Genomic DNA, 23298 nt, shown 5'->3' on the forward strand with positions numbered 1-23298 from the left:
GGGTCTGGCCTCCCCTGTAGAAGGGCACGGTGGACAGTGGAACCTCCCACTAATGCTTCTCCTGGGAACAAAAGAAAGGGGACTTTTGAAAGACACTGGCGGGTTTCCCTGGCTGGCTAGAAGCCAGGGTGGAGATGCAGACTGAAGATGGCCAGGGGTGGGGGGTGGGGTCCAGAAGCATAAAGAGCTTTTGTGTATGGCCCATGATGCTCTTTCCTGCATGGTGGTTCCTGACCCAGGGAGTGTGTGGTAGTTGAAATTCAGCTGTGGATCCTACTTCAGGGTAGGACTGTTGATCCATCTAGAGAATGACAAAGGTACCATCTGGGCTTTCAATACTTTGACCTACATGGGTGGCTTTTTCCCAAGGTGAGACATGGAACTGGATGCATCTTACTGGATTCTACATCTCTTGCTATAAACCACTTTAGTTCCCCAGGAGTATACCCATGAACATTGAAGTTAGGTCATGCTTGATAGGTAAATGTTCTGGGCCCTTACCGGGAAGAAAACAATCTTCAGAAAGGTAAGAATGGAGATTATACACCTGCTAGGCTGTAGTGGAATAAGCTTTAATCCCAGTACCTGAGAGGCAGAGGCAGGTGGATCTCTGAGTTCAAGGCCAGCCTAGTCTACAGAGAGAGTTCCAGTACAGCCAAGGCTACACAAATAAATCTTGCTTTGAAAAACCAAAGAAGCCAGTTGTGGTGGTGCACGTGGGTAGGATTTGCTGAAGGAGGCAGAGGCAGGAGGATCACGAGTTTGAGACCAGCCTGGGCTACACATTTAGGCAGAGGCAGGCGGATCTCCAAGTTCGAGGCCAGCCTGGTCTACAAAGCTACACAGAGAAACCCTGTCTGGGGGGGGGGGGAAGAAAAGAAAACCAAAGAAGAAGAAAGGAGGAGGAGGAGGAGGAGGGAGATTATTTGCCTTGAATGCACAAATGCATAAAGCTCTAGGTTCCATCACACACACACCACACACACACACACACACACACACACACCACACACCACACACACTCACACACACCACACACACACACACACTCACACACACACACTCACACACACACTCACACACACTCACACACACACACACACACACACACACTCACACACACTCTCTCTCACACACACACACACACCACACACACACACACACACACACACAGAGAGAGAGAGAGAGAGAGAGCACAAGAAAGAAAGAGGCAAGAACAAGTAGATTCAAGAGCTTTTATTGAGAATCTTAGGGGTGATGAAGACTGCGAATTTGAAGCCTAGTGCTGGACTCTTCGAATGGACTGCAGCTGTCCGGTATGGGCCTGTGTGCCAAAGTCACTGTAAGTACGGAACTCCCCACTGTGCCGGTCCCGCTCTAAAACGTACTGGTAGCCTCGGTAGCCAGGGTACTGGTAGGCCACCCATCTAGGATAGTAAAGAAAATGGTAGTGAGTCGGCTTTGCATCACCCCCACCTGTGTGATCCTCTCAACAGTCCCCTGTCTCAGCTACCAATAGCCAACTCCAAATCCACTGTTTCAACTCTGCCTTTTACTCTGGGTCTTCCTGCCATCTGTCTTAGTCTGTCTCCTACACCCACCCTTCATTTCCTCTCTACCCAAGTTTTCAGCCCCCCCCACCCCCACATACTCCCCTGGCTTCCGGTCTGCCTAGCCTCTTCCCACTCTTTCCCTCCTCTTACTTCCTCTCTCCCTCCCCACCCTCACTCTCTGTTAGCCTCCAGCATTCTCCATCACCCCCCATTTTCTCTTTTGTTCTTATGAACTTCCCACTCTTCCTGTCGCCCCCATTCCAGCTCCAGGACTCACGCTCCAGAGCTGACTTTGAGGGAACCCACGTCTTTGGTGGTCCAGCCCATGGAAGGCAGTGATGGGTAGTCATCACTGAGTTCAAACTTGCAGCCCTGGAAGTTTTCCCCCTCAAACAGTGTCACACGGCTGTCACCATGGTTCTAAGATACAGACATAGGGGGCCGGGGTTACAGAGATGTCAGACCCTCCAAAGAGGTGTCCATGGTTATAACCTTAACCCAAATCACCCAGTTCCTACATCCTACAGACTCCTTGTCATTTCACGAGCTCCCCCCATCAGTTCCTAGTAAGTCCCTCCAGCTGGATGCTCAGAGGCTAAGCCTGGACCCTACCAAGACTCTGAGTTATGTGTAAGACTAGAGAATCCCCGGAGCGTCTTTGAGCTCAATGCTAGAGGAACTTCTGTGACAGGAACCCCTTTGTTGTTGGCATCTCTTTGTTTTATTTGTGATAACGGGGATTAAACACAGTTGAGCATGCTAGGCTGACCTTCAGTTTGAGATGCTTCTGCCTCAGCCTCCAAAGTAGCAGCAATTATAGGCATGTGCCACTATCCACCTGGGCCTACTTTTAGGAGGAAATCACAGGATCTGAGAAAAAAAAAGTCTGGCCCATTAACCAGGATATTTCTTTAAGAGTCTCATTGACTACCAAACTCCTTGCTCAGCTCCTCGTCACTGCCTCCGTCAAATCAGAACCCAACTAAGGGGTCCTGCTTGGAAAGTCACAACAGAGATGTGTCATAACAGCATGGTGGTGTTGGTTGCATCTGGCCTCCCTAGCACAAGGGTCTTCCTGCTGCAGGGTTATGGTCCCTCACAGCCTCTTGGAACAGAGAAATTGAACTGGACTGGGTCATCTGACCTTCACCACCACCAACCCCAGGACTCACCAATACCTAAGTAAGCATGAATTCTCCAGAGAGTGAGGATCTCCTTTTTGGGACACATGACTCATTATTACACGCACGCGCGCACACACACAGCCCTGCAACACTCAGAGACACTCTGACAGTGATCCTGACCCTGTTCTCAGTCTGATCCCTGGATTGAATTCTGGTGTCATCTGCATGGTAACACGTTTGGCCCTGTCAAGTCACATTAGGCCTCTGGGCCTCGTTTCTAAGACTGTGTATGGGGGCTGATAGCAGCCACCTCAGTCTCACTGGACTGTGTGATGACAAAGGCTCCTTAACACCTGTGTGATTGAAAATAGAAGGGCCCCGGGCATGCTCAGAAGTGGCTGGCCTTTGATGCTGTCCGTGGTGCTGATCCAGGCCTGTGTCCATAATCCCAATTTTCAGACATTTTGGTTCTGGAGTAACACCACGTCCACCCACCTAAGAGTTTGTTCACACATCCTGTTCAGGGGTCAGTGGGCTTTCCAAGTCACCACGCTTTTGCGGGGGGCCTGGAGCTAGGACACAGGAGAGACGGGGAAGTGGCCCTTGCTCACCGCACAGAGCACGGGCCTGAAGGACAGCAATTGGTTGCTGTGGTGGCTGCTGCTGCCGCTCCAGGCGCTCCAACAAGGATAGTCTCCCTTCTCTAGAATGAACTGCTGTCCCTGGAAATCGGGGTACTCAAAGGCCACCCATCTGAAAAAGGAAAAGGGGATCTGGGAGGTATCTATCCAGTCTCCCTCTCCATCATCATTACCTTGTTTGCTGTGGGGAAAAAAAAAAAAAAAAAAAAAAAAAAGATCCCAGAGACCCAAACTCTTTCTCCAACTCCAGACCATTCCCTGGACACGCCCATCCCCTCTAGAGAATGAAAACCCCAAACCCAGTGCTTTTGAGGGTTGGGCCCACAGGTTAGAAGGAATGTTTCAGTTTACAAAGATTTATGTGCATCCAACCTTCTGGCCTGCAAAGGAACCCCAGCTATCTCCAGGACCCCAAGCTGGCTTCTAGGATATTAAAATGGGATCAGCAGAAACAATCTGTCCCCACAAAGCCACCTGACTTCGCACAAAGTAAACTTGGGGATTCAGGGCAGCCCCATAGATTGTTTCTTGCCTTTGTCTTGGGGAGGGTTTGGAGTTTTGGAGAGGACAAAAGTTTCTCTAGTTGATGAGTCTGTCTATGGACACACTGGAGTGTAGGTTGAAGTCCTAGGCTCTGACTTTGACTGGGGTGGGAATGAGAGAAGTTGGAGACCCCCTAAATTAGTTCAGCAGCCAAAGTAGAATCACTCACGCTCCGTTTTCCACCTTGACTGAGCGCACCCTGCGCAGGGCTCCTCGCTCACAGACGTTCGCGCAGTCGCTCAGCAGTCGGCAGCGACGACCCTGGAAGTCCTCCTCGTCCCAAAGCGTGAGGCAGGCGGGCGCCGGGCCCGGAGCGGGGGCGCTGCTCATGCCAAGCTGCGGTTTAATAAGGGCGCGATCACCGACTAAGCTCCCAGCAGCCCTCTACTTAGCCCAAGCTTGCCCATCCCCGATAAGGTGTGAGGGACTCTGGGACTGGATCTGGAAACAGGCTGTCAGGGGCAGGGGCTTTCCGCTCCTTTCTCCCTCCCTTTCCCCAGCACCAAGTACTCACCGGAGGGGTGAGCACCACACGCACGCACGGAAAAAGGGAAGGCTGCGCGCGAGCCTGGTGTGCGCCGCTTTATACCCATGTCTGGCTGCCTCTCCCTGTGGGATCCGAGCGCGGTGGGCGAGCTGAGTCAGCTGGCAGGCTTTGGTCAGCTCTGGTCTGCATAGGCAGCGGAGCCACCGATCTGGTCCCAGCCCGCCTGGATGACAACGGAAAGTGCTGAGGCGCACATCGCGGGTCCGCAGGAGCCCAGGCTGACTCTGCGCTTTCTTTCAGTGAAGCTTAAGCCTGGCAGAGACTCCCAGCCTAGGGGCAAAACACGCACACCCTGGCACAGACCCTCAGGCGTGAAAGTTAAGCCCGAGGCTTAGCCTTTCCTAAGACCACGTGAGCCTGGCTGGCACAGCACAGTTCTTCCCGATGTTAAAACCCCATAGGTGAAGATCTCTCTTTTGGGCGTCGCTTGGGCGGCGATGGCGAAGACCCTTCTCTAATGAACCTGAGTCAAGCCCCTCCGGCTGCTTTTTGCTGGATGATCTGTCCATTGCTGTCCTTTTCTTCCCCGGGGGAGTGTGCGGGACGGTGGGTGGCTTCCCAACTTGTCTTTTTCCGCCCCGAGGTCCAGACCAGGCCTCACCGCCAGGCGGCGCTAAGCACATAAAAGCATCCCGGAGCGCATAGGTTTATCTGGGTTTTAGGAATACGGGTGCCAAGGGAGGGGCTAACTATCCTAGGTAGGAAGCGCCTCTCAACCTTCCCCCACCACCTGCGAGAGAGCCGACGGCTCCTGAGCTCCGAATCCGAAGCTCTTGACCTTGGCTGCGGAGGCGGCGGGGTGGGGTGGCGTGGCGTGGGGTGGCGTGGGGGTGGAGGTGACAGAGGAGCCATGAGAGGGTGGGGCTTAGAGACCCAAGGAGGTAGCTGCTGCTGGAAGGGGATAGCCTCACCGTTAGCTGTCAGCTAGACACAGGCTTCTTGCAGATCTGTAATGAGAGTACTCCTTAATGGTAAAAGGCTATCCCAGCAGGAGTGGGTATGGTGGGAAATAATCTTGTTAACTCCTGTTTGCCAAGTGCCTCCCTTGTAGATTCATCAGCAGCCTGGTGGGTTCAGTTTGTGCACACAAATGTGGAAATTGAAACTCAAACTGGTGTGGGGCTTTTGTGCAAATTCGTAATTGGACAGTTTCAGAGCTAATGAAATCCAGCCTTTTTGTTGTTTTTGCCTCCCATCCCAACTCCTGGAAGCTTGCGTAAGGCGCCTTTTTTTTTTTCACCTAGCCTAAGCCCATTCCCAGCCCAGAGCCTTTCCACTTGCCCTTGGCATTCCATGGAGTGTTTTAATCACACGCTCTGGGCATGGTTAGCCCCTCTGCCACTTAGTGCATGATCTAGTCACAGCACACTTAACCACCGTCACACCTATTTTCTCCATGGCGTTTGCCAGTCTAAAGACACCCTCCTCTTAGTTCATGAATGCACGGTACCTCCTTTACTAGAGGGCAAACCCCACACAAATGGGTAGGAACTATGTTTGCCTTATTCCCAGCTATCATCCTCGAACCTATATGGTACTGGATACAGAGGAGGAATTCAATAAAACTGGAGTGAATTAACAAGCTGGCCAATTGTGGGCGAAATGTTCATGGGGACAGAGTGTACAAGAAAGTCTCCTGTGGTGTGGGGGTGATGGTTTGTCCATCCTACTAATCCCATTTTTGGAGTTCTGGTTTGTGTGTGTGTGTGTGTGTGTGTGTGTGTGTGTGTGTGTGTGTAGGTCAGGCAGCACCTCCCTTTGGTCTCTCCATTCACTAATGAGAAATGGCTGTTGAGACTCACATACTTGAGTTGAAGCTATAGTCCAAGCCAGGAGAACTGGATGGAAAATGGGACAAGCCTGAGGTTTGATTGAGGGTGGAGCCAGAATCACTGTTCAGCTGCTTGACTCTTCCCTAGAGAGGGCTAGACAAACATAAAAAGGACTGTGATTTTTTTCTCAGACTTAGGGGGAAAGCTCAGACTCCCTTTAGGGAAGCAGCTACTTCTGAATGCTAAGAGTTCTCACTTCGTCACTGTTTCACAAGTCCTGGCTGCCACAAGAAGTGAGGCTTGAGAAAAGAAAAAATAAAAGATCTTTTCCTTCCGTCGGACAATTCTAGAGGTGGCCACCAGGGGGCGAAGCTAGGCTGCACTGGCAAGAAAGCCAGACCTAGTGTGTTTGTGTGTGTGTGGGGGGTTGCTCTGGAGGGGCTGCGGTGGTGACTACAGGCTATCCATCTGTGCTGCTGGTGACTGTGGGCCTGTGTGTTAGATCTGAGGCTGTGTTTGTCATGTTTAGCAGGAGCTAGGCCTTGGGTGGGGAAAGCCTCCAGTTCATGTGTTGGTTAGAAGTCCTCAGAGATGTGTATTCCCACCAGGATTTGGAAAGGGACAGAGAGAAGATGAGATCCTCCTTAAATTAGGGGTGTCCTGCTTTTGGGAGTGATGATCTATATGAGAAGCCTACCCTTTCCAGTTGGAGGTTCTCTTGGCAGCAACCAGCCTCCCCTACCTGGATTTCCTCATCAGGAAAATATAAAGGTCTCACTACACATCCATGGCTTTCAGTTCTATCTGAAGTCAGCTAAATGGCACATCTGTCACCACCTTACCTGCTTCTACCACCTACAGCCACTGAGGTTCCCTGTCCCCCAAAAGAATCAGAAAGGGAAGACACCACTGAAGGGACAGAGGTCAGGAGACTTTCGGGCAGCCCCTATACCTTGATGCCAGAACAAAACTTTCTGTGCTGTAGACTCCTTCCATTATCCTCCCTTCTCCGACAGGCTGGTCCAATTCCAGCCCCTGGTCTCCCCCTCATGCCCCCTCCCACCCCCAACAGCTGCTCCTGTTTGTTTTCCCAGATCAGTTGAGCTTAGAGCTTCCTGAAGGATGGAAGCCCAGGTGGCTTTGTTTGCCAGCTCGGTACCATCCCTTTTACCTCCTCCACATCCACAGATTTGACATTGAGGGAACAGTCAGGAAAAATAAAATAATAATAAAAACCCCAGCAACCTCAGATTCATACACCCTAATCACTAGGAGACCTCACAAGGCTCTCATCATGGCAGTCTCCACTCTGACCCCACTGAGGTCATCATCGGGAGCGCGCACACACACACACACACACACACACACACACACACACACGCACGCACACACACACACACACACACACACACACCACACCACACACACGCACACACACGCGCACACACACACACACGCACAACACACGCACACACACGCGCACACACACACACACGCACACACCACGCACGCACACACACACACGCACGCACAACACACACACACGCACCACGACACGCACACACGCACACACACGCACGCACGCACGCACACGCACACACTCACACACACACACACACACAGACGTCCTACGACTTTATCCACATCTCTACTCCTATTGTGTACCCCACCCCATGATTTTAAGAAAATACTCATTCCATGTTGACCCTTAAATCCACAAGGAGCATTCAGGCTTGAGCTTGATCACACACTCCACCCAAATCCTCCATCCCATGTGGGGACCTGTAAGACCCTGCCGATAAATGTCCAGACCCAGTCCCGAGTTCCTGTTCACATCGCCATCTCAGTAAAGGTCCAGAGAATGCCTAGGGAAGGGGCACTGCCCCTATGCCGTCTTGCTCCGTGAAGATCCCTATTTCTCAATTCTGCTGGACAGCTTAGAGGCACTGGTGGCTAATGTTCTCTCCTCAAGGTGGCCTGATTCCCCCCCCCCCCTTCCCCTCATTTCACAGGGAAATTATGCAGGGCCTTGGAGACTGAACAATGCAAATTCTGTGAGTGGCGCCCTCATCCACCCCAGGGCCCTCGCCAGCCTTTTCCTTTGCAGCTTAGCTCCTCTTGCCCCGCCCTACTTCAGGTCTGGGACAGGCAGATGAGCTTCCCTGGGGCTGTACAAGGCCTGTCTCCCAGGAGACAGAGATAAGTCAGGGTGAGACAAACCCAGTTCATCATACAGATGGCAGCCCCACCCACACAGACCCTTTACCCCACCCTATCTTCTCTGTCCCTCGGTAGGGCTGGAGAACTGATTCCATCCAGAGAGGTGGCAGGCAGCTTTCACCACCATGCACTCACTTCAACACAAGGCTACAAGACTCTTCTAGGATGGCAGGGAGAGGACACTGCCCACAGGTTCACGGTCAGGGTCATCCTCAGTAACAGGTACGTGGGTATGATCTCACAAACTTGATGTGTGACTTGCCCTGTCCTGGGACTTGATAGACACCCCAGAGTCTATTCATTTGTGGGGAAATGTTTCTTCAGTCATTTATAGTATCTTGCACCCAGCATGGGGGAGGGGTCACACTGGAGCACATCCCCATGCACTGTGACACGCATATGTGCCCCCACTGCAGTAACCCAGAGAGGCATCATCTTAGCTATTCGGCTGGGATCAAGGAGGTGCTGAAGATTAGATGGGCTCTGGAGCCTTGCTGCTGCCTGAGATCAAATCCCAGCTCTACTGTGCAAAAGTCATCTGACCTCCAGTTCACCTTACCATTTTCTCCTCTGTGAAACCCATTTTACATTGTCTTGACTACGATGGGGATTTAAATGTATGTAAAACACAGAGCCACCCTGCGATATACACTAAACAAACGGTAGCCGTTGCTGTTGGTATATTTTCAGGGTTATGAATGTCTTTGTATCGGGGTTCTCCCCACTTCCTCCGGGATCGGGTGGGGTTGGATTGGGAGGGCTCAAGGCAGCAAACATAGCCCTGAGATCATTAACCTCCTTTTCCAACCCCATCCTGGTTCTAGAGAAGCCAGCAGAACACTCCACGAGAGGCCTTTTACTTTCCATCTCCCAGGAGCCACTCTCTTCACTCAAGTTTGACATGTCAGGGGAGATGTTCCAGGTTCCCCTGTTTTTGCTCAGGCATAAGCTGTCAAGGGGGGAAGGTGGGGAGTAGAGCTGAAGACCTGGCCTCTGTTTCCTCTGGTTTTCTGGTCTTAGCCTTTGCCATCCCTCCACCATCCCCACCACTGTGTGGGGCCTGTAAATTAAGCTGGCTGCTGGAGGGGGCCTCTCAGCCATGCCGGCCTTGACCTTGATCCTGCCATGTCTGAAGAAGGCTCTCTTCCCTCCCCATCCTGCCTCTGGCTTGCCCCACCTGTCCCACCAGCTACCCACCTGGCCTAGCCAGAGTGAGGGGGCGAGCTGCGTCTCCATGGGGATTAATCTCCCAGAAGGTCACCAGGGCTCTGGTGCTAACCTGGCTGGGTAGGGATTAGCATCTGGATGTGAACCCCCACTCCTAAGTCTCTCCGTTCTCACACAGACCCCTAGAGGCCTCCAAGCCCAGAACTTCCAAGGCTGAGCCAGATGCTCCAGAGTGGGTGGGGGCAGGGCAGCTGCAATGCAAGGACCTGACAGGAAAAGATGGAGTCCTGCCCATCAGTGTTCAGGGACTGCATGTGTGAGCCTTGTACCTTTCCATCTTCTGGCTTTTAATGGGAGGAGAATGTTCATCCTGCCAGCCCTGGCAGTAACCATTTGCAGCCCACCTCTATATCCTTCCTGGGGTCATTTGCACACTCCACCCTGTTTTCACACTTTATTCTCCCTACACGACACCTATGACTTTCTACCTCTGTCCACTGGACCTCTTAACCCAATCCTCTCTCAAGTTTCCATCTTTATCCTTTCATAAGAGTCTCTCTCCTATCCCTCACCCCCCCCCCCGCGCCCGTGTGTGTGGTGTGTGCCCATGTGTGTCTGGTTTCTCTCTGCTTCTGTCCCTGGTTTCCCCTTAGGTCTTGCCTCCACTGTCTGAAGGTTCTATAGTTCCCCCCTTCCCTGCCTGAGTGCTCCCCCTGGCTCTGACCTGACATGGCTCTGAGCTACATACACTCTCTATGTGCCTTTTGCCCCTGTTCTCAGGCCTCTTCTTCCTCAGCCACCCCTTTGGTCATTTCTCTTCAGCTGTCTCCCTACCCCCACCCTCAGGACAGCACTTCAGACGACCTGTCCCTTCCCTCTTCCCCCTACCTGTTCCCTCCCCGACCCGGAGTGCTGACAGGGAAGACAGGAAGCAGGCTCTGGCTTGGAGCAGGAAGGGGGAGGGGCAGCCCGCACACCAGCTGCTGAGTACCCCCCTTCCGTCCCAGCACCTGCAGGCTTGTCAGACTCCACCTCGGGGAGGGACCCAGAGGAGAGGCCAGATGTCCCACTGTGGCCTGGAGGAGTGAAGCGTGGGCATGGGTAGGATATGGGGTGAGGATATGGGGAAGCGGGCTTTAAGAAGCGTCACCAGGCCAGATCCTCAGCCCACTGCGTGGTCTCTCTTTTGTCACTCTACTTCCAAGGGCTGTTTCTAAACGTTCTGGGGACCATTCCAAGGACAGACCTCTGTGGTGCAGACTCAAGACCTGGACCCCCCCCCCCCAAGGAGTGATAACTCCACGCCCCGCGATTCGGGTGGGGAAGAGTGTTCTACCAAAGACACCAGAAAGGTCATCCAGGCTGCTGAAGTGTAAATCTCTCAGTGCCGGCAAGGGCACAAGACTGTGCCAAGGGGAGAACCTGGTCAAGGAGTCCAGGATGAGGATTACACATACCTATCTGGGGACACGTGGGTCTAGCCTGGCCTTGGGGCTAGCTCAGACAAGAACCCACCCTCTCCTCATCAGATCTGCTTCAAAACCATTCCTTGGGACTCCGCAGGTCCCGTGGAGCCTCTGGGTAGCTAGGGATAGGGCAGCCGTGTTAGCGGTGGTGGATGGACAAGATGGCACTTCTAGGAAAATTGGAACGATCCTATTTTCCATCTCCTTGGCATTGCTTCTGCCTTGCTGTGTGGGGTCCCACTCTCCACTATTGCTTTTTGACCCCGATGGGAAACCAGCCAGGGGCTCCGTGCTGTGGTGTAGTATGTGGAGCCCCCTTTCTGCCCTTAACCCAGAGCTGGCCTTTGTCTCCATACTTTCTCCAGAGAGGGAATGGAAGAGTTAGACTCACTCGGCTCTGGCCTAGCTTCTCCTCAGACCTGTGTGGAGCTCTCAGACTGGGCTCCTCAGCCAGAGTGTAAGACAATCCCCTTCTTGCAGGTCAGGTCACAGCATTTTAAGTAACTGAAATGGAGGGAGGTGGCCCATCCCAGATCTGGGTTGTGGCTAATGATCCGTGGCAGAACTCTGGCTGAGCTGAGCACTACCTGGACTCAGTCTAGCCTGTCTAACTGGGCTTCAGAGAATACAAGATTCTGGGGTTTAAGAAAGGTGGTGAGCTCCGTCCTGTGTCTGAAGACCCTGTGTCTGTCCTCTTTGGTGTCTGCTGATCTCAGATATGATTGGACTGAAAGACGGACCCTGGAGGTGGCAGAAGTGGAATTTGGGGGTCGTACTGACAGCATGGAAAAGAGCTGGAGGGGTAGATTTGAGTCTTCACAAAAGTCCTCAGCTCACCACACCCAGATTTTCTGCACCTCACAGCTTTGGCACCGACTCTTAGAGGGCTAGGTTAAAGGGGCTCAACAGGATGCCTAGGAGCCCAGGAATCAGGATAAAGAGGAGGCCCCCGACTCTTGTGCGGAAACAAGGCTGTCTCATTTTTTTTTTTTTTTTCCTTGCAAATGGGAGAACCGAGAGGCTGGGAAAACACTTGCTCAAGGCCACAGAACTCGCCCTAATACAGTGGGGCTAGAATCCCAGTTTCCACCTGCAGAAGGGTATCTGTTCTGGATCTCCGCCCATTCCGGCCACCCTGCTGGAGCCTGCTCAGCCCGCATTACCCTGCAGCAAGCTGTGTCTGGCAGCTCAGAGTCTGCGGGCAGGGCAGGCGGGGCTTGATGGGAGCCGGATGTCCCCCCGGGCACGGTGCGCAGTCTTTGCGACCCATATGGTGGCGTTGGTGGCGGCGGGCAGGTGCTTGCGTGGCGATCCGGCCGGCCCCGGGGCTGATGTTGAGAAGCCGCCCCTGCCTCACGCGAGCCGAACGAACAAAACGCTCAGGTCCGGTTTGTGCGAGGGGCTCGTCGCGGGGCCGGAGCGGAGGACCCGGGGCCTGGCGGCGGTCCTCGGCGATGTCCCGTTGGTCATCTTCCTCGAGCGAGCGCAGCGCCACACAACGCTCCGCTAGCCGCCGCTCTCACCTGCGCACCGCTGCGGCTGACACGTCGGCTGCAGCGGCGGACGCCACAGGTGCACACCTGGCCCGCCCCTCCCTCCCTCCCGGGCCACCCTCCAGTTTTTCTGCCCCTCCAAGCAAACCAGCCAGGCTTGGCTTCGTCCCCAGCCCACGCCCCGAGCTTATGCCCTAGCCAGGGTTCAGAGCACTCTTATACTGCCAGTTCAGTCCCCGCCCCTACACACACACACACACACACACACACACACACACACACACACACACACACACACACACACACACACACACCTGTCCCGGCGCCCGTTTGCTCGGGGCAAATATTGACTCATAGAGGCGGAGCGTCCCCCTCCCCCGCCCTGGCTCAGACACCAAGCTTCTGCAGAGGCCTTGGCGTTGGCGGCGGCTCGGGGCGGGCGGGCGGGGTGCAGGGGAGGGTGCCGGGGACCTGAGCGCCTCTGGAACAACACCAGATGTCACTTTTCCACCCACCTGGCTCTGAGCTCTGGGAGGAGCAGAGGACAGAGGCTGCCTGGCGGGGCTTAGGAAAAAACAGAGGCGGATGGACGTCCTAGCGAAGGCAGAACATTTCTGGGTCTGAGGATTGGTAAAGAAGGTCATTTAGTAGTGTCTGTAAACCGGTAAACTGTGGCTTCCAAAAGTGCCCAGATCCTAATTCTAGCCCTCTATTGCGTATCTCAGTTTCTCCTCTTTCCTAACCTTTCGTTTGTTGTTTTTTTGTTTTTGTTTTTGTTTGGTTTTTAGAGACAGGGTTTCTTTGTGTAGCTCTGGCTGTTCTGGAACTAGCTCTGTAGACCAGGTCGGCCTCGAACTCACAGAGATCCTCCTGCCTCTGTCTCCCCAGTGCTGGGATTAAAGGTGTGTGCCACCATCGCCCTGCTTCTTCTTAACCTCTTAGCAGAGTTCAGGGAACCAGTCTGGCCCTGGAGGTGCTGATGAGCAGATGTGAAAAGGAAGGAGTGTCCATCCCGCCGCCTTCATGGCCAGGATGACACGTTTAGCCCACTAGGCCTAGCGTGCGTGGTTCTTGTCTACCAGGATACACCATAGCAAAGATCAGCTGTGCCGCTCCTGAAGCGCCCTCCACTGGCCAGACTAAGTTCAGCACCCCTCTGCTAGTATCAAGAACTCTTGCCAGTCTAGGGGGAAATCAACCTCCCATTTCTCAAAGTATGGCGGCGAGTCTCTACAGTCCACACCGGCACATCTCACTTTCCGCACTTTCTCTAGGCAGGGGGAAATAAAATCCAAGTAGATGTGGTGGGGAGGAGCGTTAAATGTTTTACTAGCAGGATGGTAAAGGCGGGACGTGGTGGGGGCAGATGGGGATGGATTACGAAGCCATGTTAGAAGGGCTGGATGCTGACACCAGCAAACAGTCATTAGGGTGCTGCGTCCCTGAGCAGAGTACTTCCCCCTGTTGCATGGGCAACAGGTTATCGTCTGTCCTGCAAAACAGAAAGCCGAAGGCAGGAATGATGGTGTGGGGCTTCCAACCACATCTGAATGCCTCTCCCGTCTTGCTTCCCTCCAAACAATGCATGTAACCCCAAGCACCGACCTGTGCATGCTGACTGGTGGCAGGGCAATGATGCGAGGCCTTGAGGTGAGCACCACCTCTCCGCGACTTGCCTCCACTAGTATGTTCTGGATCATGTTCTCTAGTATCGCCTCCCGCAGGTTGGCAAAGGCTGGTAGCCTGGGAGGAGGGTGTTGCTCCTGTTAGCAAGATTATAGACCTACAAACCACTTCTCCCCTTACCTGTGTGGCAAGAGGATGCAGAAGTGTCTGTGTGGAGCCAAGGAATCCCAAAGGGACAGAATAAATCCCCCCCCCCAAAACACCAGGAGAATGTGGTATCAGAAAAAGTAGTACTTGTTCTCTGGTCCTACTTGTTCACGGAAGAGACTTTGAAGACTACCACCCCATTCCTGGTAGCATTGTGCTGGGTTAATGCAACCCATCAGGTATCGCACACTATATAAAACTGGGTTCTTCTGCTCATTTGAAAATCCTCCCGCCCAAATCTTACATTACATTAAAGGTTGTCACTGGGACCTGAGTTTTGAAGAGTCACACACAGGTTGGGGTTAGCCTCCGTGTAAGGTTCTTCCCAGTCCTCATCTGGTCCCAGCTGCTCACCTTCCAATGACTTCCTTCTCATCATTTTCTTGCTCCTCCTTCATCATGAGTTTCAGATCCTGCTGCCAATGCCACTGCAGGGACTGCTGGGACCCAGACCGCTGCGTGGTGCCCTTGATCTCTGACCAGGTCATCTTTGCTCCCTTGTCTGTCTCGTCCTCCATGTCCTCCTTGCTCAACTCCTCCTCTTCTATCTCCTCCTCTTCCTCTTCTTCGGCCTCCTCCTCCTCTTCCTCTTCCTCTTCATCATCTTCCTCCCTTTCCCCCCTTGCCTTCTTCCCTTCTTTCCCTTTCCCCTCCTCATAGAAGCTGGAGGGCAGGGACAGGATTGGCACTAAGTACAAGCTGCTCTTCTGGGCCAGGAACTTGGCTGTCTGCTCATTCCAGAACTGGCAGAAGTAAGGCACCTGCTCCATGAGGCTTTGGTCCACAGCATTAAGGAAATTCTTGTCTTCCAGCAGGCCCCTGGGCAGGAAAAAAAGAAGAAGAGATGGAATCCAATGAAAAGGCTTTCAGCTAGAACAATGCTGGCTTCCCTGCTTCCTAAGGGACAGTTCTGGTGACTGTCTCTCCTATCAAGTGCTAGGTCTGGAAGGAGAGGCCATGGAGCAAGGCATCTTTGAGCCCTGTAGTCTCTTAGAGGTGAACAGGATGTGGTGCAGGCAGGGCCAGCAAGTCAGAATGACACAGATAGATGGCAGGGCTCCCAAGGACACAGGGGACTGGCCCACAGATAACATCAGACCAGCCATGGAGAGTGACAGAATCAGGAGTCGGCTCTATTGGACCTGTTTGGTCCCCAGGGTCCTCCAGTAGAGGGATCTTGCAGAGGAATTTTCTCTTTCTCAGGGAGAGGAAGCCCTGTCCGATGTAGCTGGAGAGACGGGAGGGTGAGGATGGACGTTCGCAGAGCCGTGGGTACCTGATGATGGTGCTGAGACAGTCGACCAGAAGCTGCTTCTTCTGCCTCGAGACAGGACCCCCCTTGTCAAAGGGTTCCTCCTCAAAAGCTTTTGGCTCTTCCCTGGAGGATTTCTTCTTTGGCACCTCCCTGGGGTAGACCAGGATATTCTGAGTGGACTTGGAAAGCTACTATGCTGTACAGGGGGGGCACAAGCCATGATAGTAGATGCCCAGTCATGAGGACATAAATATGCCAGGCACACTCCCAGTCTTAACAAAATGTAGTTACTGTAGTCAGAGAGCCACACCCATCCCTTAGGTTAGAGCAGGACCCAGAGGCTCCGAGTTGGGAAAGGCGGAGAGTGGGAAGCCTTGGTGGATTTCTCAGGGGCTTCTTTATTACCCCCTTGAAAAGGACCTAAGCATCAAAGCCAGCCTGGTCTAAAAGTGAGTTCCAGGATAGCCAGAGCTGTCACACAGAGAAAATCAGTGTCGAAAAGCAAGCAAGCAAACAAACAAAAGGGACCTAAGCAGTAATGATGGTATCTTGGGCCATGGTGCCCAACGACTATCATTGCCCCTGCTCTTGCTTCAACCTTTCCTAAAGTTGAGTGTGGACATCTGCTGCTCTACAATAGGGGAGAGGATTAAGACTAGAGGAAGGTTGCCCATGCTTCCCCAAGAGTTCACCGGTACAGGAAGTGGCAAGGAAACTCAGAGAAGAAGTTGGCCAGGTAGTAGTCAGTGGCATGGGCCCTCGCAGTGAGGCCTAGACAGAGCAGGCCTGGCACAGGTGGTTGAGGACATGGCCATGATGTCTCCTCCTTGGCTATCTTCAGGTTCCAGCTGGCAGGCCGGCTGAGAGATGGTTGGTTTGTGATGGGAGGCAGTGTCTTTAGGAAAAGGCAGGCATAGGTGATAGGGCAACTCTATTCCAATGGGTCCCCTGGCCTTGCTCCCGAGGGTTGTGGATCTGCCTGCTAGTACTTTCCTCCCTCTCCTCTAGGAGACTGGCTGAAGGCTTGAGAGTATCTCTGAGGACAAGCAAGGACCTTTCAGTTACCCCAAGAATGGCTCCGTGCTTTCTGGCTCACCTTGTATTTCTTCACAGGTTCACAGGCTGTACAATACGATCTCCTCTGTAAGAGAGGTCCCAGATTGGCATGGACAGCCCCAGCCATGTCCACTTCCATCTCTCTGTACAACCAGACCTTGCCTCACGCTCAGTTTTGCCTGCCCCCCACTGCTACCCCTCTCTGGAACCTTCCCTAGGTGAGTGCCACCTGGGAACACACAAGGGGAGTCTGTTTAGTCAAGTGAAAGATGGAGAGGGAATGCGATCAAATGTAGACAGGTGGGCCCTGAAGGTGCCCCCCCCCCCCGCCTGTGGTACCCCGGGCCTTTGAGGCCCAGAGAGACAAGGAAACAGCCTGCATTCTGAAGACGATTGAAAAGCAGTCCCAGTTCCCTATATGATCTGTATTCACAGGGGCCCAAGGTTCAGGGGAGTAGAGCCTCTTGGAGAGTTCTATGTGGTCGTCACAGAGAAGACCGGGGATAAAACATGAGTAGAGGCGGGCAGTAAAATTTGGAGGAAGCAAGGTGTTTCTATGTCTACTATTGGTCTCCCTGCAGAGATATAGCAGCCTGTGTTTTGGAAATGGTCGCTGGATACTGGACTCAACTTTAGCATGCTGTATATATTAATGCTCACAGTGGTAGCTCCAATGTAGATATTTCACCATCATTAGAACATATTTTAAGCCGGGCGTTGGTGGCGCACGCCTTTAATCCCAGCACTCGGGAGGCAGAGGCAGGCAGATCTCTGTGAGTTCGAGGCCAGCCTGGTCTACAGAGTGAGTGCCAGGATAGGCTCCAAAGCTAGACAGAGAAACACTGTCTTGAAAAACAAAAACAAAAACAAAACAAAACATATTTTAAAAAGTTTATTGTTGGCTGAGCTGGTGCTTCATGCCTATAACTTCAGCACTTAAGACTGAGACAGGAAGAGTTCAACTGAATGTTTAAAAAATTGAATGCCCAGCCAGATGTTAGTGGCGCACACCTTTAATCCCAGCACTCAAGAGGCAGAGGTAGGCAGATCTCCATGAGTTCAAGGCCAGTCTGGTCTACAGAGTGAGTTCCAGGACAATCAGAGCTACACAGGGAGACCCTATCTTGAAAAGGCCAAATAAATAAATAAATTAAATAAATAAATAAATAAATAAATGGGATGCCCATATTTTATATATGAAAGGGGAACAAATGCTACAAAGGATTCCCATTATTCAATAATTCAGTGCTGTTAACAACTCATGGCCATTCTTGTCTTATCTGTCTCTCACCTGTGGATTATCTTGAAGAGAATCCTTAATTCGTGTTATTTTCATTTTATAGTCAAGGGACTAAGAGGTTAAGTAGCCTAACCGGGGTCACATTATTAGCAAAGGTTAAAGCCAAGAATCACACCCAAGGCTCTCTCCAGAGCCTCACCTAAAGCCACTAGGCCACAGTGTCCTTCATCTGAAGGTAAGCCCTGTGTCATTTCCTGTGTGTTCTTGGCACTCGGCACACCACAGGCACTCATGAAATCCTCCTGTGTGAAGCAGGGAATTGCTCATCAGCCTTCCTCACTGGGTGGCTCAGGATAGCTGTGGAGCTGCTATGCTGAGTCTAGTGAGTAGAATCTAACCTCTTAAGGAAGACTGGGCAATTTCACATGGAGGGCTACCTCAGCCCATCACCTTCTGGTAATGCCCGTGGGATCTGGCACCCAGCTCTCCTCACCTTTGGTTTCTTATCTGTGATGGTGAACTCCACCTCCTGCCGAGCTTTCTCTTCATTCCACTCCTGTAACACCTTGTGGTACTGCTGCATAAGTTCCTGCCGGTATACCTGGGCCAGCACAAGGTGAGAGGAGACCCGGATCTGGAGGCTCTCAGCTAGAGCTCACCTTGGGACCTTCTAAGAGCCGTCTCCTGCCTTTCTCTGAGGGTTTGGAGACCTCAGAACCCTCCTCCATCCCATATTTGGGAGCTGTGATTCAACCCCCATGTGTTTCTCTGTAGCTGGTCCCTACCTTGCATATCAGGTCTATGCTGTAGAAGCTGGCATGAACTGAGGCCTTCAGGGTCACCAAGATTGGGACTGCCTCTTCAGGAGACACTTCTCCTTCCATGGGGCTCACAGACACCTGTTGATTTAGGGAAAGAGCCTGTGGATTTGGGAGGAAAGATGGCAGAGGATAGGACGAGGTAAGGTGTGACAAGATAGGATGGGATGAGACAGAATAGGACAAGATAGGATGGGACAGAATAGGACAAGACGGGACGGGATAGACAAGATGGGGTGCTATGGGATGGGACAAGATGATGTGGTACAGGACTGGGGAGACAGAGTTTTGGCGGTGGGGTGTGGTAGGATAGGCTGGGGCGGGACGGGTCAGGATAGCATGAGGGGAGACGGGGCAGTCTAGATTGAGTCTGGAGCCTTTCCCTGAATTCTGATTGTGGGAGCAAGTGGACTCTCACCTCTCCAAAGTCTAAGGGCGTTGGCTTCCAGGTGAAGACAACTGTCTCATTTTTAGAGATGTTGTTGAGGAAGATCAAGCGGCTACACTTGCTCTGCACAGGGATATTTCCCAGGGAAACGTGAGACTGAGACAGGAAGACACTCTGCTGGTGAAGACAGCATGCCATCAACTTTGGGGGTATGAAGAAGAAACCATAGCAACACTACCAGTTCCTGTGCATTTCCAACTGGGCAACTATGTTAGGAGTTTTCCACACATGTGACCCTCACAATGGCTTTCTGCTGTAGGCATGGTTGTTGTTCTCTTGTGCTGGGTGTGTTGTGAAGGTTCATATAGTGTCATCTTGTTCCACCAATGGATTTAAGGTACTGGCCTTAGAGTGTGGCTTCAGTGTGTGGACACGATCCCTTATAACAAAGAGGAGGGGCCTTGCCCTCCCCTCATGCTATCCTGACCCGTCCCGCCCCAGCCTATCCTACCACACCCCACCGCCAAAACTCTGTCTCCCCAGTCCTGTACCACATCATCTTGTCCCATCCCATAGCACCCCATCTTGGGCAGTGGTCTGAGCATCCTGCATCACAACTTCCTGTGCCTCCAGGGGCAGAAGACTGCTGCAGTGGCTCTTTACCTTCATTGTGTGAGTGCTCCCCAAATAAGTATCTGTTATGCTTTTATTTGGGTGTTTGTGGACTTCCTTAACCTACCTTCACTTAGTGCCCAACACGGGACACAAACCCATAACCCCGAGATTAAGAGTCTCATGCTCAACTGACCAGGCTAGCTGGACACAGGTAACTTTTTCAGATTCTCTTCACCTGCAGAGCTAAGATAACTCCCCAAAACCTCACCCTGAAACCTGTTGTGTTCCCAGGGTTTCCAGTGTTCATCTTGAATTAGGGGTCTAATGGGGCTCTTAATGGAAAAGCAAGCGAATGTGTAGTGATTAGATGGGTGAGTTCAGGGATAGATGGTTGTCTAGAAGAATACATAGACGAGTGAGTGGTATGAGGTTCCATGGGTAGATGGAAAAGTACATATATAGGAATTGAATAAATGGGTATCTAGATGAATGTGCCAGGCCTCCCAACAGGAAGCATGTGGACTAAACGTAGTATTCACGATGACTAATATCTTGAGCAAAATTCACCTGAACCTGAGAGGGACTGTTTTAGATGAAGACAGTACCTAGAATAGGGAGATTTCTTTATAAATCTTGTGATATTCCTCTAAGCCCTATGCTTACAAAACAGGCAGGGATCAAGGGTGCTGACACAGGTAGTGTGTCCCAAGCATACTTACTATACATCATACATAGATACTATGTCTAGTATACCAACGACACTAGCCATCAGCTGACAGGGTAAGCCTCTTGCAGAGCTGGTGCTCTTTGAAGCTGGAGGCAGGCTAATTCCAAGTCTCACCCTCTATCCCTCCTGAACCTAGATCCTTTTCTCCATAGCCTCCCCAGCCCTTGATGCTGGCCACCCTTGACTCTAAGATTCTCCATTGCATCGGGCTTTCCAAGCTCCCTTCCTCGCACCTGCCCAGGAACCATTAGCCTAGAGTTTACGGAACTGCTGTCCCACGAGGACATGTTGTGGAAAGGGGCTGTGTCACCCATGACATGGGGGTCGTATCCCACTCCTTGGAAGCGGATGACAGCTGAGTTCCATCCGAGGATGTGTATGGGTACATCCACCTGGGAAGTCACAGAGGTGGGGGAAGGAACTAGTGGTGATATCAAGGCACAGTGAGAAAGTCACAGCTCCAACCCCAATCATTCCCAATATTATCCGGGCCACTGCTCACCATGTAGGTCTTGGCCTCAATGGGTGAGAAGATCCACAGGATCCGGGCAGTAGTACCTGGCTGGATCTCCCCTTTGGGGTTCAGGCAGCAGAAAATAGGATGGTCAAAATTTTTTTCTTGAACCTGTGACAGAACGCTGACCTGGACCTCGTATGTCACAGGTACCGAGCCACCATTGTATAGCTCATAAATCTGCAAGGGCAGGAATGGGGAGACCGTCAACCAACTCAAGAGTGCAGAGCAGATAGCTCTGGACTCTGTCCATTTGGGGAGGGCGGGTTATCTTCACAATAAATCTGAAGGTCCGTGAGCCTCCCCCCCACCCCCAATCATTTTTCCCTCTGGCTTGATACTGGGATATTCAGTCTGTAACATTGTAGGACAGCAGCAATGCTGCTTGTAAAACAGCAAGTACTTCATTTGCCCTCATTTTACACTTGCCAAGTTTATAAAGGACCCTCATATTGGGGTTTGGGAAAATGCCCATATGCCTATACACCACCTAGACACTTTATCATCTAAGACTTTCAATCTAGCCCACCACGAGGACTGTCACTCTCCATGTCTGCTACTAAAGGAAGTCCCATTTAAAGAGAGTGGGGAAGGGTTCTGAAGAACTGAAGAATGCCTCCCAAGGATGTCTTGGAGAAAACAAACTGCTGTTCTGTGTGGGAACCTTCTAAAGATCACATTCCTATCCTCAACTCTCTGGAAAGAGGTGCTTCTCAAAGCAACGATTTCCAAACTGTGGCTGAGACCTCTTAGCAAACAGGTGTAAAAGAACTAATGGGTCATAGTTCAGAGCAGGAAGCAATTCGGAAGACACTATGTGGGTACTTTGTGTGTGGGAGCAGATTTGCAGTACTTCTGCTTGAACATTGGAGTGAGACACCAATGCTATAAAATATATTAGTGTGGTCCATGATCAAAGCAGCTGGAAGACCCTTTTGCTAACAGGGGAAAAGCACTTTTGCGTGGGAATGGAGTCTGGCAAAGGCCTTTAGTACCAGAGGATTCTGGCCTTAAATCTCCTCAGTTGTCCCATGTAGAGCAGTGTCTGTCCTCCTGCTAAGGACTGACACGGACACAGAGAGATCAATACTTACACCTCTGGGTGGCAGGGTCACACAGACCACTGACCTGGCGTGGAGGCAGTGTGTCCCCAATGGGGACAGGGATGAACTGGTGGGTGGTGGAGGTGAAGTGCACGTACTTCTGCTCCAGCCTCACCGTCACACCTATGAACTGTAGCTGCAAATGAAGAGCCCGTGGATGGCGCGCTGCCCTGTGTCAACTGGCCCACCCAGCAGAGACATGAGCCCCAGGTCCCCAGGGGCGCCAGTCAAAGAGCTTCTGTGGTCAGTTCCAGCAGGACTAGTGTGTGAGGACTCACCAGGATCTCCCGTCCGTGGGACACCTTGAAGAGCACGGAGAGGCGATCGGTGCCAATAAACAAATGGCTGAGAGGAGGAGACAAGTTGGACAGTGAGTTCTGGAGTCTTCTCTGAGTGGGAAAACAGGTGTGGCTTTGAGCCAGACAGCCACCTCTGAGTTGGGATGAGGCAGGAATAGCATGGACCGCTCCTGCAGTAGATGGCTTCCTAGGGGGACTGTCTAGGGTCCCCTGGGGTCATACAGAAAAAAAAAACAAAACCCAAAGCTAGGGAATCTCCTGGAAGGAAGGGCAGAGGATAGGGTGCAGGAGCACCTGTATTTGAATTCCACCATCTGCTCCTGCCCAGGGCTCAGGTTCCCAGACTTGGGGTTGATGGAGAAGAGGCAATTATCCTCTGCACGCATCTGGTGGAGCTCAGTGCAGCTGAGCTCTGCTTGTTCTTCCCACAGATCCAGGTCCAGCTGCTGATCGCTTGGAAAGAGGAAGGCCCTGGAGAAAGCAAATGAGGGGAGTGAAGCCACTCGAAGGATAGGTCAGTCAGTCACGGGTCCGGCAGACAGACAGAAGGACTCTCACCATATCTCCTGCATTTTACACCCTCCCCCCCATTTCATAAGCTGGCCTACATTCTGGTGAGCAAATTTAACTAGGTGGATTCTCCTTTCATAAATGTCCCCAAACTTAGGAGTAGTCAACACAGTGGTTGGGTGAATGGGCTAAAGTCAAGGCCAATTTAGGCTACATAGTGAGCTTCAGACTGGCCTGGGTTAAAGAATGAGACTCTCTGTGGTAGTTTGAATGAGAAAGGCTCATCATATGTTTGAATTCTTGAGCCCCTGCTAATGGAACTGTTTGGTAAGGAGTAAGAGGTGTGGTCATGCTGGAGGAGGTGTGGCCACACTGGAGGAAATGTTTCACTTGGCATGGGCTTGGAAGGTTTCA

The 23298-nt window shown here is 52.1% G+C and overlaps 2 protein-coding genes across 2 annotated transcripts in view; both read right to left on the bottom strand.

Annotated features, from left to right (window-relative positions):
- Window positions 1-1279: 1279 nt before the first annotated feature.
- On the bottom strand, window positions 1280-4191 carry Cryba2 (crystallin beta A2). The gene is made up of 4 exons (XM_027396072.1): window positions 4031-4191; window positions 3289-3430; window positions 1831-1973; window positions 1280-1427 (listed from the first exon to the last, which is right to left on the bottom strand). The coding sequence occupies exons 1-4, from the start codon at window positions 4189-4191 to the stop codon at window positions 1280-1282; spliced, it is 594 nt and encodes a 197-aa protein (XP_027251873.1).
- Window positions 4192-13903: 9712 nt separating this feature from the next.
- Cfap65 (cilia and flagella associated protein 65) overlaps window positions 13904-23298 on the bottom strand; it is a 31696-nt gene continuing 22301 nt past the window's right edge. The window contains exons 19-32 of the mRNA XM_035438843.1: window positions 22669-22845; window positions 22354-22420; window positions 22101-22211; window positions 20961-21152; window positions 20692-20850; window positions 19147-19290; window positions 18696-18809; window positions 18404-18511; window positions 16711-16755; window positions 16307-16509; window positions 15636-15764; window positions 14714-15178; window positions 14132-14269; window positions 13904-14018 (exon numbers count right to left, since the gene is read on the bottom strand). Of these exons, the coding sequence (XP_035294734.1) occupies window positions 13904-14018; window positions 14132-14269; window positions 14714-15178; window positions 15636-15764; window positions 16307-16509; window positions 16711-16755; window positions 18404-18511; window positions 18696-18809; window positions 19147-19290; window positions 20692-20850; window positions 20961-21152; window positions 22101-22211; window positions 22354-22420; window positions 22669-22845 (2167 nt within the window). The remainder of the gene's footprint in view (window positions 14019-14131; window positions 14270-14713; window positions 15179-15635; window positions 15765-16306; window positions 16510-16710; window positions 16756-18403; window positions 18512-18695; window positions 18810-19146; window positions 19291-20691; window positions 20851-20960; window positions 21153-22100; window positions 22212-22353; window positions 22421-22668; window positions 22846-23298) is intronic.

This window comes from Cricetulus griseus, chromosome 2 (assembly GCF_003668045.3).
Source record: "Cricetulus griseus strain 17A/GY chromosome 2, alternate assembly CriGri-PICRH-1.0, whole genome shotgun sequence".
Lineage (NCBI taxonomy): Eukaryota > Metazoa > Chordata > Mammalia > Rodentia > Cricetidae > Cricetulus > Cricetulus griseus.